Raw genomic sequence first — 15,006 nt, 5'->3', positions numbered from 1 at the left:
AAACTGTGGCCTGCTTAGTTTATAATTATTTTTCAAAGTATCTTGTCTAAGGCTGGTTCCCAATTAAATGAAATCACTCAGGATTATTTGTGCAAAGCCTCCAGAAGGAGGAGGGAGGGGGGGGACACCAATGCTTTCTACAGTGTGCTGCACCTCATGAATAAGGCGTCTCTGGTATGAAGTTCACGTCTTCAAATTCTTTATCCAAAGATAAGAGAGACACCGACTGGAAAAGGGGCCGGGATTTGCAAGCCACCCTTACAACCTCAGTACTTCTGCCATAAAACATTTCCTCTTGACACTTCGCTCTGCCCAAAGCGATTACCGTTTTCAGTCCACGAGAACGAACCATCGGCAACATCAAAGTTCTAGCCTTTGCATGATAAATCAGGTGAATTAAAGTAGATTAGTAAGACACAAAGCAAAAACTATTTGAGAGTCTGCAGTGCAAGTTCATTTAAGCTAGACAGAGAAACTGAGCTACACAAATGAATGTAATGCTTTGATAATTTCTCTTCCCCCAGCCCCCCCCCCCAGCCCCATGAAAGCAGCGAAGGATCACCATAAGTCATTCATAAATTACTCAGAAGTATCTCTTCTCAAAGGAATTTTAAAGCTCGTTAATTTCTGACCAAACAGTTGGTTTAGGAGGTGAGTTTGGGACTCAGCTGTCCTGTAACTGTGGGAAGTGGGGACTTTAGCACCTTGGACAGCTCTGCGGCGGTTCAGAGAGCTGGGCAGGGAGGCAGAGGGGTCTTTGGTTAAGAGGGGGTAGAGGGATTTGCTCCCCAAGATCTCCTTCTTGCGCCTCAACTCTCCATTGGCATGGCCGATCTCCACCTTCTTCTGGAAGCCTTGGTCAAGCACCAACTTTCTAAGCTGGCCGTCGGTCACAGACACCTTGAGTTTAGGGGCCTGTTTGTGAGCATGTGTGTCCCTCCGTCGAGAGGAAAAGGCCAATGCCTCAGTAGTGGCCCAGTCAACCTTCTTGACATGGTCGCCCTTCACAGAATCTTGGCTCCGGCCTTTCCGTTTTTTGCTTCCATCTCCTTCAATGTTCTCTCGGGAGGCCGAGCTTCCCCGATGGGAGGACTTGTGTTCCTTTGGTTTTTTGGAGTGAGGATTGGCCAGCCGATTCGCAGCCGGCCTTTCTGGGAACTTGTTCAGCTCAGAATGGTGGTTCTTTGACTGAGCACTCGCCGCTTCGCCTTGGAGATGGCCACTCACAGGCCTGACCAAGTTGAGTTCTGTCTCTTTCGTGCCAACACCGGAGCTGGTATCTTTGGGGTGAGCAGTGGTATCCATTTCTGGGAAAGCTTTGTCTCTCAAGAGTGGACACATCTGAACCTCTTCTGCACCATCTAGGGAGCAGTGGATGCCAGGGGTGTTATCAGCATTGGCCTGACCACCTATTATCTTCTTTGAAGGAACCTCCTTGGCAGGCCGGTTTAGGGTAGATGATGACGTCTTGTCTTTGAGAGGTAACTCATGGAAACTGGTTTCTGGCAAATGTAACTTGCTCACAGTCTCCCGAGCAGCTGTTCCATTCAAATCAGGATTGCTGCTCCACTGTACTTCAGGAGACCATTTGCATTCTGAAGACCCCAGATTTTCAGGAGAAAACGTGGGCACCTTGCTGGCAAGATCTTCTAAATATGAGCTCTCCCAGGTCCCTATATTGTGTTCAGCCCTTCGGCTAACTATTGCCTTTTCTGGAATGTTGCTTTCCTTATTGCGCTTGTCAGAGAGATAAGCCAGAGACAGCTTTTCTTGGGCAGTAGTTGTCTTCTTAGGTGACACACTGGTAAGATCACTGTTAAGTGCATCGGGTGAGTTTAAGAGAAGAGTTAGGTTGTCCCCAGGGCTCTCCGCATGTCCCCATGTTTCTGGAGAAAGTGCAGTAATGTGCTCTGGGCTGCTTGGGTCATCTTGGTGCTCAAGAGGAAGGGATGGAAGTAGGTGGTGAAGTGGAGATGTCCCCCTTTCGGCCAGGAGACTAGAGAAATCCCTTCCTAGGCCTTCTGTTTCCATAGGGGGCTGAGATGAAGGGGACATGGCGAGGCTCGTGGCTGTGGACAGAGCCTCACCAGCAGATAGCAGAGTCTGACTATCTTCTTGAGATGCTTGGGTTCCATCCAAGTGCACAGGCAAATCTAGTTCAGGAGAGTTGTGGTGGTGGGACACCTTCTTCTTTTTGGCTGCTGGAGCATGTGCTCTTGCATGGGTCTCCTCTTTGATGTCCTTCTTCCCATATTTTGCAAAGGGTCCCGGCCGCATCACGCCTCGAAAACGGAAGGTCTTGCTGCTGCCCACCAGGTGCTTCTCCATATGTCTATCGTACTGTTCCTTTTTGGAGAAGGTGTAGTTGCAAGTGCTGCATATAAAAGACTTCTTGATGACGTGCATGACATCTGCACAAAGCTCACACGCATACAGAGTGGTGTGCTTGATGTCGGCTTCTTCAGCTATTTCATGCTCTTGGCTAAGGTGGCTCCGGAGCTCCTTGGTCTCCTGATAGAACATGGGACATTTGTGGCACAAGAAGATCTTCTGCAGGCTATGGACCACGAGATGTCGCTGGAGTTTGAAGGGCTTGGGGAACTGCTTCCCACAGTGGTGGCAATCTCGAGATGGATCTTTGCACTCGGGATGAATGGGCACCGACTTCTGGGCCCCCTCAACCTTGGGAACTGGGTCAGGAGATGGAACAGCTGGGACTTTGAGGGAGGCTGTGGGTGGCCGGAATCTGAAGGGGATCTCTGGCAAGTCTTTGTGGACCACCGTTTCTTGTCCTGAAAACTCTTTGGGACCTTTGACCTCGCTGCCAGCCGGTGCTCCATTTCCCCCTTCGGCCTGCTTGGAAAACTTGCTGGGTTTTCGGCAAATGATGGAGTTGAGGAAATGAGTGACAGCAGCATCCTCTTCACTGAAACCCAGGCCCAAGACAGACTTCTGAGCCTGGCCTTTGCGGGCAAACTGAGTGGCATGTTCTCGCAAGTGTTCGTTGTACATCCAGACATCAGAAATTTCCTTCAGGCACATCCCGCAGGCCCAGAGACCAGCCTTGTTCTTGGCGTGCTTCTCCTTTAAGTGGTCCCTCAGCTGTTCCCTTGAGCTGAATTTCCTCTGGACACACATGTAACATGTTGGCGGAGGGGAGGGATTATGGCTGAGCTTGTGAAAGTCCAGTTCCCCTAGAGTAAGGAACCACTGGAAGCAGACTTTGCATTTATACTGCTTGTCTTTATTCTTGAGATTTAAATCACTGCGGGTTTTGCCCATCTTCCCTTCTTCTAGCTTATGTTTTACGGGCTTGACTCGCAACAGTGACGTTGGCTTGAAACCCAAGGTACCATTATCATCCTCCTTTGTGGGACTCAGTTGATCTTCTCCAGTGGGGCAGAAACACACGTCCCTCGTCTCACACTTCATGTTCAACATCTCCATGTCAATGGTAGGAAATGCAGAGGATGTTTTTTCTTTGGTGCTGTGGGATTTTTCTTTCAGGTCAGGCAGTTCTGGGTTGTCTTCTGCTCCTGAATGCCCATAAGGAAGCTGCACGGGTGAGTTACGCGATGGCCCCTCAGCAGAATTATTTTCTGTTGCTTTCTCAAGGTTATTCCAGCTTTTAAAGCATGGAAGAGGCCCAGTTGGACTCTCTTTGCACAGAAAGGCACTGCTGTTTTTCAAATCATTGTCTTCTTCCTTTTGCCCAGTATCCAGTTGCTGGGCTGTTTCTTTGTTAGGTCTGGAATTAATATCACCACTGGTGGCTTTACTCCCATGACACATGTTGAGCATCAAAGCATCATCAACGGAGATTGTGTCATATTCACAAGGATCTTCCCGGGTAACACAGAAGGAGCTGTTTTCGCCAAGATCAGAAGCCATGCGGATTGTGAAAAGGTCCGGTGTGCCTTCTGGTTTCGCAATGATCTCTGAAACAGCTTTAGGCTTTTTGGAGCGCTTCCCATACACACGTGTGCATTTTCTACGGGCAAACTCATCGCTTCTGGGGAAAAGTTGTGAAAATGTGGAGTCATCATCAAACAAGCTCGGTAGATCTGGTTTGACGGTAGGATCAACAGCAGACTCCTCATTCTGTGGCTGTGGCTCTTCCCTCTTCCAGGGCTCCAGAGTCGCAAAACAAGGAGCATCCAATGCTTTCTCAGATGTGGGCTTAGGAGAACCTGTTTCAGAAGCAGTTTCAGGAGGACAGGATGGTGAAAAGGTATTGGGGCTCATGAGGTACACCAATGGGATACTTTGACTTGTATAAGTCATCTCTTCTAACAAACCCTTCTCTGGTGGCTTCTGGTTCAGTTCATCCTCACCTTCTTTCACAGATCCACTCGGCCATCTCTCATGGATATGCTCTTCTTGTCCCAGCTCTTCTCCTTCCTCTTTATGGCTGTCCACATTTTGAGGAAACTGTGGTCCAACTGTCCTTTGAGCTGAGGGCATTTTCTCACCAGTGTTTTCTAATTCGTTTGTCAAGGGCTGCTGAGGAAGCAATGGCAAAGATACCTCGATCTGCTCTTCTGACCCATTCCCAGGTTCTTCTGTGATGGTAGTCAGAATGTGGTCATCAGTGATGCCAGTGGTGTTACAATGAACTGGTGGGACCTCAGACTCCTGGAGATAAGAGGCAGCGTCTTCATTTTTGTCTGACGTCATTTTTGTTTGCCTGGGTTTTTCCTTGGTTTTTTGTCTTGCGTAGCTACTTGATCGTTTGGTATGGACCACTTTGATTAGTTTTTCTGTACTTGTGTATTTTCTAGACTGGATTTCTGACCCTTCCGATTTCTCTTCTTGTGAGCTGATGGGTTGTATTTCATGTGTCATTTGGAATTCATGAGTTGCGTCCAACGAAATAACATTTGGGCCATGGAGTTCCTTGCTAATACCTTCTTGGCCCTGTGCCTTTGGTTCCTTCTTTCGCCTTCTGGAGGTTTTAGGAGAAGACTGGCCTACAGCTTTTGAAAGGTCTGAGTTACTAGAATTCTCTTGGATGAAGGACTTCAGGCTTTTCCTGGGGAACCCTTTGCCTGTCTTTAATGCTTTTTCCAGCGGAGTCAAATTGTCGTCAGGCAACACAACACCATCCTTTTTCTTCTGATGTTTCACAGCTTTGTGTCTCATCAGCCCAGTTTTGGATCTAAAAGAAGTGGAGCAAATATCACAAGTGATTTGCAAGCCTTTCCTCTTCCTTGCTTTAGATTGTCCAGGCTTAGGATAATTTCTTAAGATTTGGTCCTCAGGAATGGATTGTTCCGTGCAGTCAGATGGTTTTTTCACATTCTCATTCGACGCAGAGTCTTCCTTCTCTAAATTGCTTCTGTTTTCTAGATCCTGTGGGTCACTTGAGGATCTTCTTGGTGGAATCTGACTAGAGTCATCAGCCATTTTAGTCAGAAGGACAACTGGCACCTCTTGAACATTGAGATCTTTCTGAAAATACTCTGACTGACATGGATCTCTACTTTCTTCCTGGGGGTCTCCTTCAATGTCCTTTGCCCTTTGGGGTTTGGAGGTTGATGACACATGTTCATTACAGACTCCACCTCTAAGCTCAACAGAATCAATTCCTGATGGAAGCGGGCTGAGCAAGAGATCATGTATGGATACTGCCTGAGGACAACCGGGTTCATCCCTCGCAGAAAACATGCCATTGTCTTCATCTGGCTCTTCAGAATGTTTCTTGCTTTTCAGAAGGAGCCTGCTGGGAGATTTGCAGTCATTCATTTGCAAGTTCAAAGGTCTGTTTGTTTTAGCAGTAGAAGATGCTACTTTGCTGGAGCAGGGAGCTGAGGAGTAACCCAGAGGGAGATTCTTCTGAGGTTCCAACAGGTCATGGCTGAGGTCTTCAGCCAGGGCATCAGGCATATCTGGGGACAGATGAGAAATGGCATCACAGGAGAGGAAGAATGGAAGGGCTTCTGTACATCCCTTCTCTCTGGGTGGGCTCTGCTGAGGAGCTGCAGTCTTCTCTACAACGGAGGGGAAGCCGCAGGCAAGGAAGGCAGCTTGCTGAGTTGCTGCAGTGATTGGACCGGTGCTCTCTTCAGATGGAATCCCTCCAAAGTCAGAGCCTGTAACGTCACTTGTTTTTAGCACCTTTTCCTGATCAGCAAAACCAATGTCCAGAGAAAGTCCAGCCTGGGAGGCTTTGGCGTAGTAACTGACTTGCTTCTCCGATGCATGACCTTCTGTTGAATCTGAGCTGTTTGCTGAAGAGAAGTCATTTCTCTGCAGGAGATGTGCATCCTCAGTTTGGTTTTCAGGGGAATAGATGGGAGTCAACGACATGTTCAGTTGCAGATGTTGCAGCTGATCTTCACTCTCTTCCACCTGGTGGACTTTGGCAGCCCCCAACTCTTGGTCCCCAGAGTTCCAAGAAGCGCAAGAGCCCACATGTGCTTGGAGCATGGCAGATAAAGCACCTTGTGGTGTTTTTTTCTCGGATGACCAAGGGCTTAAGGGGGATTTTCTGCAGTCTCTAAATGCCAAGGTCTTCTCTTCTTGAACCCCACCTGGCAGTCCTGTAACTTGACTCGGCTGTGTTCTCCCCTCCCTTAGCACCGAGGCTGTTTCTGAGTTGCTGAGTGGAGAGAGGTTACCGGACTCCATGGAGATACCATCTGCAAGCGTAGTGTGGCCGTTCACTTCCAAACATTCAACCTTTAAGTGCTGCTGCTGGACAACATTAACGCATTGTGCTGGATTCAATGCGGCTGAGTCTTTGGAAACATCTGAGGCCCATTCATCAAAATGTTCTGACTCTGTCTCCAGCTCTGAAAGAAGTTTGGTTGGAAACTCGGCTAGTTTCTCAGTCTTTTTTAACAGAGTCTCCCTCTTGATCTCCAACACGGGGCCATTGGTGACGTCTTCATTTGGCTCTTTGTCCATAAGCTCCTCTTCTGGCTCTGGAGGAAGGCTCTCACAGGAGGGCAGGTGAGCCACCGGATGCTGAGCTGGGAATGATGAACTCACCAACTCCTCCTCGTTATTCTTAACTGTCCTGGCCACAAACAACTGTAGCTGCTGAAGAGGATTACCTGCTTTCTCTTGGGTGGGGGGCTTGAACCCAACTTCTCCATCCACCTCCTTGGAAAAAGTCAACACATCAAAGTGGGGTGTGTCTCCATTGTCAGTTTTCGCATTGAACATTAAAGTCTGGCAAACTGTTTGACTTCCAGTCTCCTCATGACTACCTAGAAGTTCATCTTCACTGTCTTGGAACAGAGTTGTAGTTTCTAGCTTTTTAGGTGGATGCTTTTCTGGATTTTTGCTTTGTGCACCAGAAGACAAGTGTTCATCTGATTCTAGAGTGTCCACATCCTGCAAGTCAAATTCTGGATCTAACTGTGGGACCTCGTGGCCATATGATTCTAACTTGGTGGGGCTACCACATGTTTTCTCCTCCAAGAGTAGCTTTGGGAACACATCTGGTCTCAGTGGCAAATTCTCATGGGGATTTAAATCACTGTTTTCCAGAGACTTGGGAAAGATTGAATCAGGACTGTGCATAACTTGCTCAGGATAGTCTGGAGCCCTGGAGCTGTTTGATACTTCATCAAGACATGAATCTGGCAGGATTCTAGTAGATGCATTTTTTATTTCCCCAAAGTCAACTTCAGCAGAGATTTCGATATCCTTCAGATTTTCAGCAAGTTTGTCTTGGTGCTCTTGGGGGCTAAAAGGACCTACAAGAATCAAATCTCGGGCGGACCCTAATGGGCTGAAGGATCCTGCACATGGCCAAGGGTCATTGGGACTCCCGTACTTGGTGTCCAAAGCTGGAAGGGGTCTTTTCTCATTTGCTATATTTTCACAGCTAAATGGTTGTGTGGAAAGGAGCTTTGCATTCTCATACCCAGCCTCCATTAGAAATAATCCCTTGCCCTCTTGGTCCTGATCCAGCCTTAAAGACAAAAACTGATGCGTTGATTCTTTCGCTTCCATGCTGATGTGATTCATTGAAGCCTGGTCTTCATCAGATGCCTGCAGAGGAAGCTTGTTTGCTTGCAACTGGCTTTCAAGCTCAGTGACCAACCTTTTAATCTCCAGCTCATCCTCGGACAGACCACTCATGAAATGCACATTATAGTCAGAGAGCTGGTCAGATAGAGACAAGGGGTTGATTTCGCTGGAGTGCCTCTTCGCTGTTGGTTTCTCAACAGGCAGTCTAGGAATCTGGGGAGTACTACCTTCTGCCAAAATGGGAGACACGTCCTCCATCAGCGTCCAGTTCTTTTCTGGCAGAAAAGATGAATATTGCTGGTCAAAGGGGATTATCTTGCTAAGCTGATGATTGGCACACTCAAAGGGGATGTAATTATCCTTGCTTGAAGCCACACTATCATATAAATTGGCATCAAACTCAGCAATAGGGAATTCTAAAAATACTGATGATGAATCAAAATTAAGTGGCGAGGAGACCTTACCCTGGGCATTATTTGATTCACAGGGCAGGATGCCATCGTGCTTCTCTTTGAATGAGGGCACGTCAAAGTCTCCTTGACATAAGTATGCATTTCTGTCAGGGGAAGGTTCTATGGCCGGAGGCCCTGAGAATAGACTCGGTGTCTCATAGCTGTGGGATAATTCTTTGCAGTCATAAAATGCATGGGCAGCATCCAGAAATGTGTTGACATCTTTCCCAGAGATCTCTCTGCTCCCAGGATTGTCACCGAAGCAGCTGATTGGCATAATGAGCTCCTGCTGGTTCTTCAGGCCCTCGAGGTCCACTTGTTCATAGCTGGTGCTCTCCTCGCTGGGAAGGCTGTGCTTGCCCACGGAAGGAGAACCAGGGAGTCCTTCCATTGGGTTTTTCAAGATCTCTCCTTTACTGGCAGTGTATTGATGGCAGTGATGGCCCTCTGCCCCATCTGTGTCTTTTGGCATCACCCTTGGCTTCCCACTGTCACTGCAGAAGGCTCCATGGTCAGAATCTTCAGGAGAAAAAAGCTCAGTGGGGCCTTTTCCAGCTGTGGCCTCAGAGTCATATGACGTCTCTCTGCTCTGGATGGGCTGTGTGTCCTGGGGAATGCTCGGATTGTCCTTCTGAAATTTCTGGTTACCTAGTGGCTGAGTTTGAGGTCGGTCAAACTCATTTGGCTTTCCAGTCAAGTCGGAACCCATACTGTGGCTTCTTATGGTTTTGTTCTCAGGACCATTAAGGGGTCTGACACGTCTGGAAATTTTCAGGAACTGTTTCCTTTGTTCACTTTCTCTTTCGGTGTCTGAATCCCCCCTCTCGGTGCTCTGGGGGCTGTTGCTGGTCTCACTGGAGATGCTCGGACTCTGGCAACTGCTTGTGGAGGACCGACTGCTTTTCCTCCTCACTCTGGTTACAGGACCATCTGTCCTTTGCAGCTCCTTGCTTGTAAGCCTTTCGGGTTCCTCCTGTCCTCTTCTGGAACCTCCATACCTCCATATTGGCTCTGTCCCCTTCTCCCTTCCCCCTCTTCCTTGGTTCCTTCTGCTCAAACCGCTTCTGAGCCGTCCGCTGAATCTGGAGCCCAGCTTTCTCCTGCAGTGTCGCTTGGCGTATTCCACCCTCTCATCATCTGACTCCGACATGTACTCATACTCGCCAAATTTATTGTCCTTCGGTTCTGGAAGCAACCGGTTGGTGAGCAAGGAAAGTGACACCGCTTTGCTATTCTGGCTGTGCAGTTTATGGAACTTGTTTTTTTGCTGGACAATTTTATGGATAAGTTCCTTGCTCCAACTGCCACTCCGTGGCTTCCTCTTCTTGGCATCTTTTTTGGACAGCGTGGTGCTTTCTGCCGTGCTGTGAGTACCACCAGGCTTGCATTCACTCCTTGGAGAAGCACAGGAAACGTTCTTGGTCTGCCTCGAATCTGACACAGTCTGGCTCCCCTGCTTCATAGGCAGGAAAGGACCACTGCTGTTCTTCTTCCCTGCTTTCCGCTGGGCGCTTGTGCCATCTTCTGCTGCCCCAAATACTGATGGCTCCGGGGCTTTATTTCGAGGCAATTCTGTGCTCTTGAATGTTTCATGTCTTTCTCCTCCAAAGTCTGAAAGCCAATTTGTTCCTCTCTCTTTAGGTTGCTTTGATGTTTTGTTTTTGGCCAGCTCCCCACTAGGATGGTTGTCACAGCAGTTGAGCATTTTCATGCTTTCATCCATTCCTACATGTTTGGCTTTCTTCCCTAAAGTCAAGCTCTCTTTTGCTTTGAAAGGTGTCCCAGCATTAGTGGACTTCACGGATACCAGCTCTTCATCAGCAAACACATCTATGAAGCTGCTGTCAATTTCAGGGTTATCTGACTGGTATCCCAGTCCATTCAGAGCTTCAGTGATCAAACTGTCTAGCTTGGCATCATCGATCTCCAAGTCAGAAGTGTTGAGTGGCAAGAAGTTTCCGGGAAAGCCATTGAGCTGGTTCAGTTTCAAAGGATCATCTTTGGATTCACCTTTACTCTCTACGTCCACCAAGAAGTCCACCGTCTTGTTCAAAGCAAGCAGTTGCAAATGAGGATCTGAAGGGAGAAGCACCCCCAGGCTCGTTTGGGTGTGCTTTGCAGGTTCAGGGGAGGCATGATGTTGCTTCTTGACTTCTGCTCCTCGGGAAGAGTCCTTGGCCTGACCTGGGAGGACCACATGAGAGCCGCAGAACTGACGGTGCTCCAAGAAAGAGGAAAGGTTGCTGAAGTTCTGGTCACACTGCTTGCAAGTCAGGAAAACATCCAGTTGGTCGAGACTTGTGCTGCTCAAGGAGCTGGCCAGGAAGTGACGGGAGGAGGAATATGGGTAAGGTGGTGGAGGCAGCTCGCTCTCAAAACCCTCTGTGCACCTTTTGGAGGCATCTACGTTGGATTTTTGGAAATGGCTGTCCACGGAGACGCCTTTGTAGAGGAGTTCCTGGTGAAAGGCCTTGATAGGGTTGGCCATCTGGTAGGGGACAAGCTCTGAGGCCTGGAAGGGTTTACTGCCATCCTTCGGGTGCCCTTGGTGGTGGAAGAAGGTAGAGGCGGCCATGGCAGCTTCCTCTTCAAAGCTGTGGCCTGGAGGGCTGCTGGAGGTGAGGGAGGGAGAGGAACAGCTGCTGTTGAGATTGGGGGTGGGGGACGAGAGAGGAGACTCCTTTGGGGATGGGGCTAAGGTGGATGGTGGCAACCCTAAACTGGGACTCGGTGGGTGGTGAGATGGGATGGGAGGCCGTGCTGGGCTCACGCTGAGGAAGAAAGTCTTGTTCTTGGACGCCTCCACTTCGGTTGACCCTTCGAAGCAGAGGCTGCTGGCTGAGCTACAGCTGGGAGGGGCCAGGTCCTCAGCCACCAGTTTCTTGCTTCCCTCCCACTCTGAGGTGCTGAGGGGGAAAGGGAGCTTCTGGCTGGCCAACTTTCTGGACAGCTCGAGTCTATTCTGGCCGGGCACACCAGAGGTGAGATGCAGATGCTGCCAGGTCTTTTTGCCAAGACCTGAATGGTACCCAAAGGAGATCTGGCTGCCCCCTGGACTGGAACTCCCCGCTGAGCTTGGCTCCATGGGGGAATAAGTCTTTTTGCCTCCCTCCCAGGCCTGCAGGAGCCGGGGGTGGGCCTGAACGCTGGTGGGAAGGCTCTTCTCAAAAGGCACCAAGCTGGATGCTTCATTGGAAGCCTTGTTCTGAAAGTGCACTTGCGGGAGAGTAACTGGTAGCCCATTCCTTCGTAGAGAGCTGCCTACATCCAGTATCCTTTGACTAGCTACGCCGTCTTTCGACAAAGACGGATGCCTCTTACCCACGGCCTTCGGCGTACTCGAGGCATGTAAACTGGGTGGGAAAACAGCTTGGTTTTCTTGGAAAGTGCTTGGAATTTGGTCAATAGCACCAGAAGGCGAGATAGCACCGTTGTGGTCAGTGGAAGGTCCATTCCTTCCTTTGTAGCAGGGCAAGGGTCCCGGCGTCTGTGGCAGGTGGAAGGGAGCAGGGGGAGGAGTCAGCCCATAAGTCCTGCTCTCCACATTGTCATAGGAGCCGTTGCCAAGAACTTCCTCCTTCCAGTCCCTGGAGGAAGAATGGAAGGGAAAAGCACCGTGAGAAGCCTGACTGGTGGCCAACGAGATGTTATCGCCATAGTCTTGGGGGTGAGCCTCACCTTGGAACGGATCTGAGGCCGAGCTGTGCAAAGGGGAGAAAGGATACTGGAAGGACAGAGGTCCTAGGCAATGCGTGCTCGGCTTGGGGGCCGGGGGTCCATTATTAGCACCAGGATAGCCTTTGTCTGGTGAAGGCCACAAGTTACTTCCATTGGCTTGGAACTCCAGGTAAGGGAGCTGCCCTTTGGGGCCAGGATTTTCAGGAGGAACAGTAACCAGTGGCTGTATCTTCGGACCATGGCTTGGACATGCAGTGGTGGCTTGTGAGGTATAGTTGCTGGAGATGTGGCTGGTGGGAGCCTCTGAAAAACAGTGGCCAAAGCTCAGCTCTTCTTCAGGGAGTTTCAGGTCTCTTTCAGGAAGGCTGGGCACGTGGAACCTGTAGCTCCCCAAAACCGGTCCTCGGTCAGCTTCAACCTTCTTGGGAGGTGTGATTTTCTGCTGAGGGTAAGCAATGCCAATGGTGGGGTTGGGCCTGGCATTGCTGAGGGTGAGCCGGTAGAGTTGCTGGTGGCCCCGCTCGCTCCTCCCTGCCCGCCTGCTGCTCTTATCTCTTGCCCGGCTCCTTCCAGGGGGAGACGGGGGGTTCCCTTTGGCAGCGCCCCATGGGCTGGCCCCAGAAAACCTGGGATGGTTGTTGAGGGACTTAAAGTCTATTTTGCCTGCTTTCTGGGGGCGGATCACAGCTTCCCGCTGGCTGTGAGGCTCCTTCTCCTTGTTGCTGACCAAGTCGGTCCCACTGTGGCCCCCACTTTGTCCCTCCGACTCGGAGCTGCCGAGCAGCCTGCTTTCAACTTCACCCGGATCTTTCTTGCCGAACGGCTCAAAGCTGAGGACTTTGTCCTGGCCACCTGACTCAACATCCCGGGTGGCATAAACATGCTGGGTTTCTCCCATGATGTCATTAAGGACCAGGTTTCGTAAGAGCCTGTCTCCTTCGCCTCCTCAGCCTAAGGACTCTCCATCCCTTGGATTCTCTTTTCTTCTCCAGGGGCTGGGAGGCATCTCTGCCTCTTGAATAGCTCCTACGTCCATCTTGGCCGCGGGAGAAGCTCTGCAGAGGAGACGTGGGGAGGGTTCATCACATCATTCCAGCGGACACCTGTAAGAAAGAAAGTCCAGGTGAGCCTTGCGTTTGCAGAAGGTTGGTGGTCACATGAAATTTTGGATTCGCAATACCCGGACATCGTTCCAAGCTTAAGGGCCATTTTCTTACTGATTTCTGGAGAAAGAACTCAGGCAAAGATTTACAGACTCTTGAACTAAATTCACACAAGATCCAATCTGGGTCGGTCACCGGGAACAGAGGTTTATTCTTCCGAGCTTTTGGACTCATGTTGGAAGAAGAAGTTCCCTGAAGATGGGCTCCAGCACGAGTCTGAACGCTTGGGAGACTAAACCTCTGGTCCCGGTGACTGACCCAAATTGGATCTTGCAACATTATCCTGGGACAGGTAGATTTGCCTTCATTCGTAAATTCACACAACCTGCTGGCCCTCCCGTTTTTCAGATGGCTTTGGACACAGGGCAATATATGCAAACCTTAGTCAGTGAGGACTCACAGTTCAGCTTATTCTGCAAATTTAGGAAACGGCAGTTTATGCCATGAACCGTGCCTAGATTAACTATGGCTCAGCCTATCCTAGCTAAGGAGAGACTGAATCTGAGCTACCGACAGTCAGTCTGAAACCAGGACTTTGAAAGAGCAGCAAAGGGGCTGAGCTGGAGGAAGAGGCCATTGGAAAAATTGGGGCGTGCTGGCAGGGTGCTTTGGCAGGCCCTTCTCTTCGTCTCAGAAGATATTTCTCCTGGCACAGCGGATGACAGATGAGTCCCTCCTGCAGGCTTATTGTCAGGCGAAATCTCTTATCTCCCGGCTTTGATTTCCTAAGCCCGACTAGGAGGATTTCTATCGCTCCTGCTCCCCCTTTCCACCCACCCCGTCTCCTGCCAGAACGCTCCTCCCGTGATTTCTGGAGTTGGCACCCTTGTCTTTCACTGGCAGCCGGATGCCAGTCCTGAGCTGCCGTCTAGAGATTGAGGGGCACGATAGGAGTGGAGGAGGCTTCCTATGAGGGCCGTGTCACATCCCCGGATCTGAGCAAATTGGGGCAGTCAGGAAAAGGGACGTGGGAGAAAGGAAGAGGGGAGGAATTTTCTCTCCAAGACCCCCCAAGGGGGAAATTGTTTCTGTCGCTCCAATCTTCCTTTCCAGCAATTAATTTAACTCTTAAAAAATAAGCCAGCAATTGTCAGAGAGAAGCTCTTCATTTTTATTTTCTGCTCTCCCTCAAATAATCTTCTATGCCCCTTTGAGGACTTATAGCTTCTCATGTACTTTTTAATAAAAATTCCAAATTTTTCACGCTTGCTTGCCCAAATGAAGTTCCAGATGGCGAGGGTTGGCAGCAGAGAAAGACCGCTGGCTCCTCCTTCCTGTTAGCCAGCTACCACTGTCAGCATTCACCACAATTCATGGTTTATGCCCCAGTGGAAACGGTAATGGTTAGCCCGCTCACTGCTGCTCAAATTAAAATTAAAATTAAATTTGCAAGGGTACTCCTGGCCAAGATTCGCCAACTGAGGACCGAAGGGCTGCCCTTATCATAGCTAGGCTTAATCAAGCTGCAAAGAGGAGACATTTTGGAAATAGTTAAAAAAAAAAGTGTTGGTATCCAAGAAATGTACAACAGTTACATCACAGACTTTGTATTAGTGCAAAAGGAACCAAAACAAATAACTATTTGGCTTCAGATTCAGGCGCTGGAGTCCAAAAACTGTCCAAAATGGGAACAGGGCCGAAATAAGCACAGACAGTAAACAGGAAAAAGGTCCCAGAAATTTTAAAAAAGCAAAAAAATAAAAACAGAGGGAGGGACTGACGCCAAGCCC

At 49.5% G+C, this 15,006-nt stretch overlaps 1 protein-coding gene across 1 annotated transcript; it reads right to left on the bottom strand.

Moving 5' to 3' along the window:
• Positions 1–579: 579 nt before the first annotated feature.
• On the bottom strand, positions 580–13,011 carry ZNF469 (zinc finger protein 469). The gene has a single exon (XM_070953102.1). It carries the CDS (start codon positions 13,009–13,011, stop codon positions 580–582), a length of 12,432 nt encoding a protein of 4,143 aa, XP_070809203.1.
• Positions 13,012–15,006: the final 1,995 nt, after the last annotated feature.

Source organism: Pituophis catenifer, unplaced genomic scaffold (genome assembly GCF_029215685.1).
Source record: "Pituophis catenifer annectens isolate HBS135680 unplaced genomic scaffold, rPitCat1.0.hap2 SCAF_13, whole genome shotgun sequence".
Taxonomy (NCBI): domain Eukaryota; kingdom Metazoa; phylum Chordata; class Lepidosauria; order Squamata; family Colubridae; genus Pituophis; species Pituophis catenifer.
Note: the sequence above shows the minus strand (reverse complement) of the source record. Positions and strands in the feature narration are given on the sequence as shown.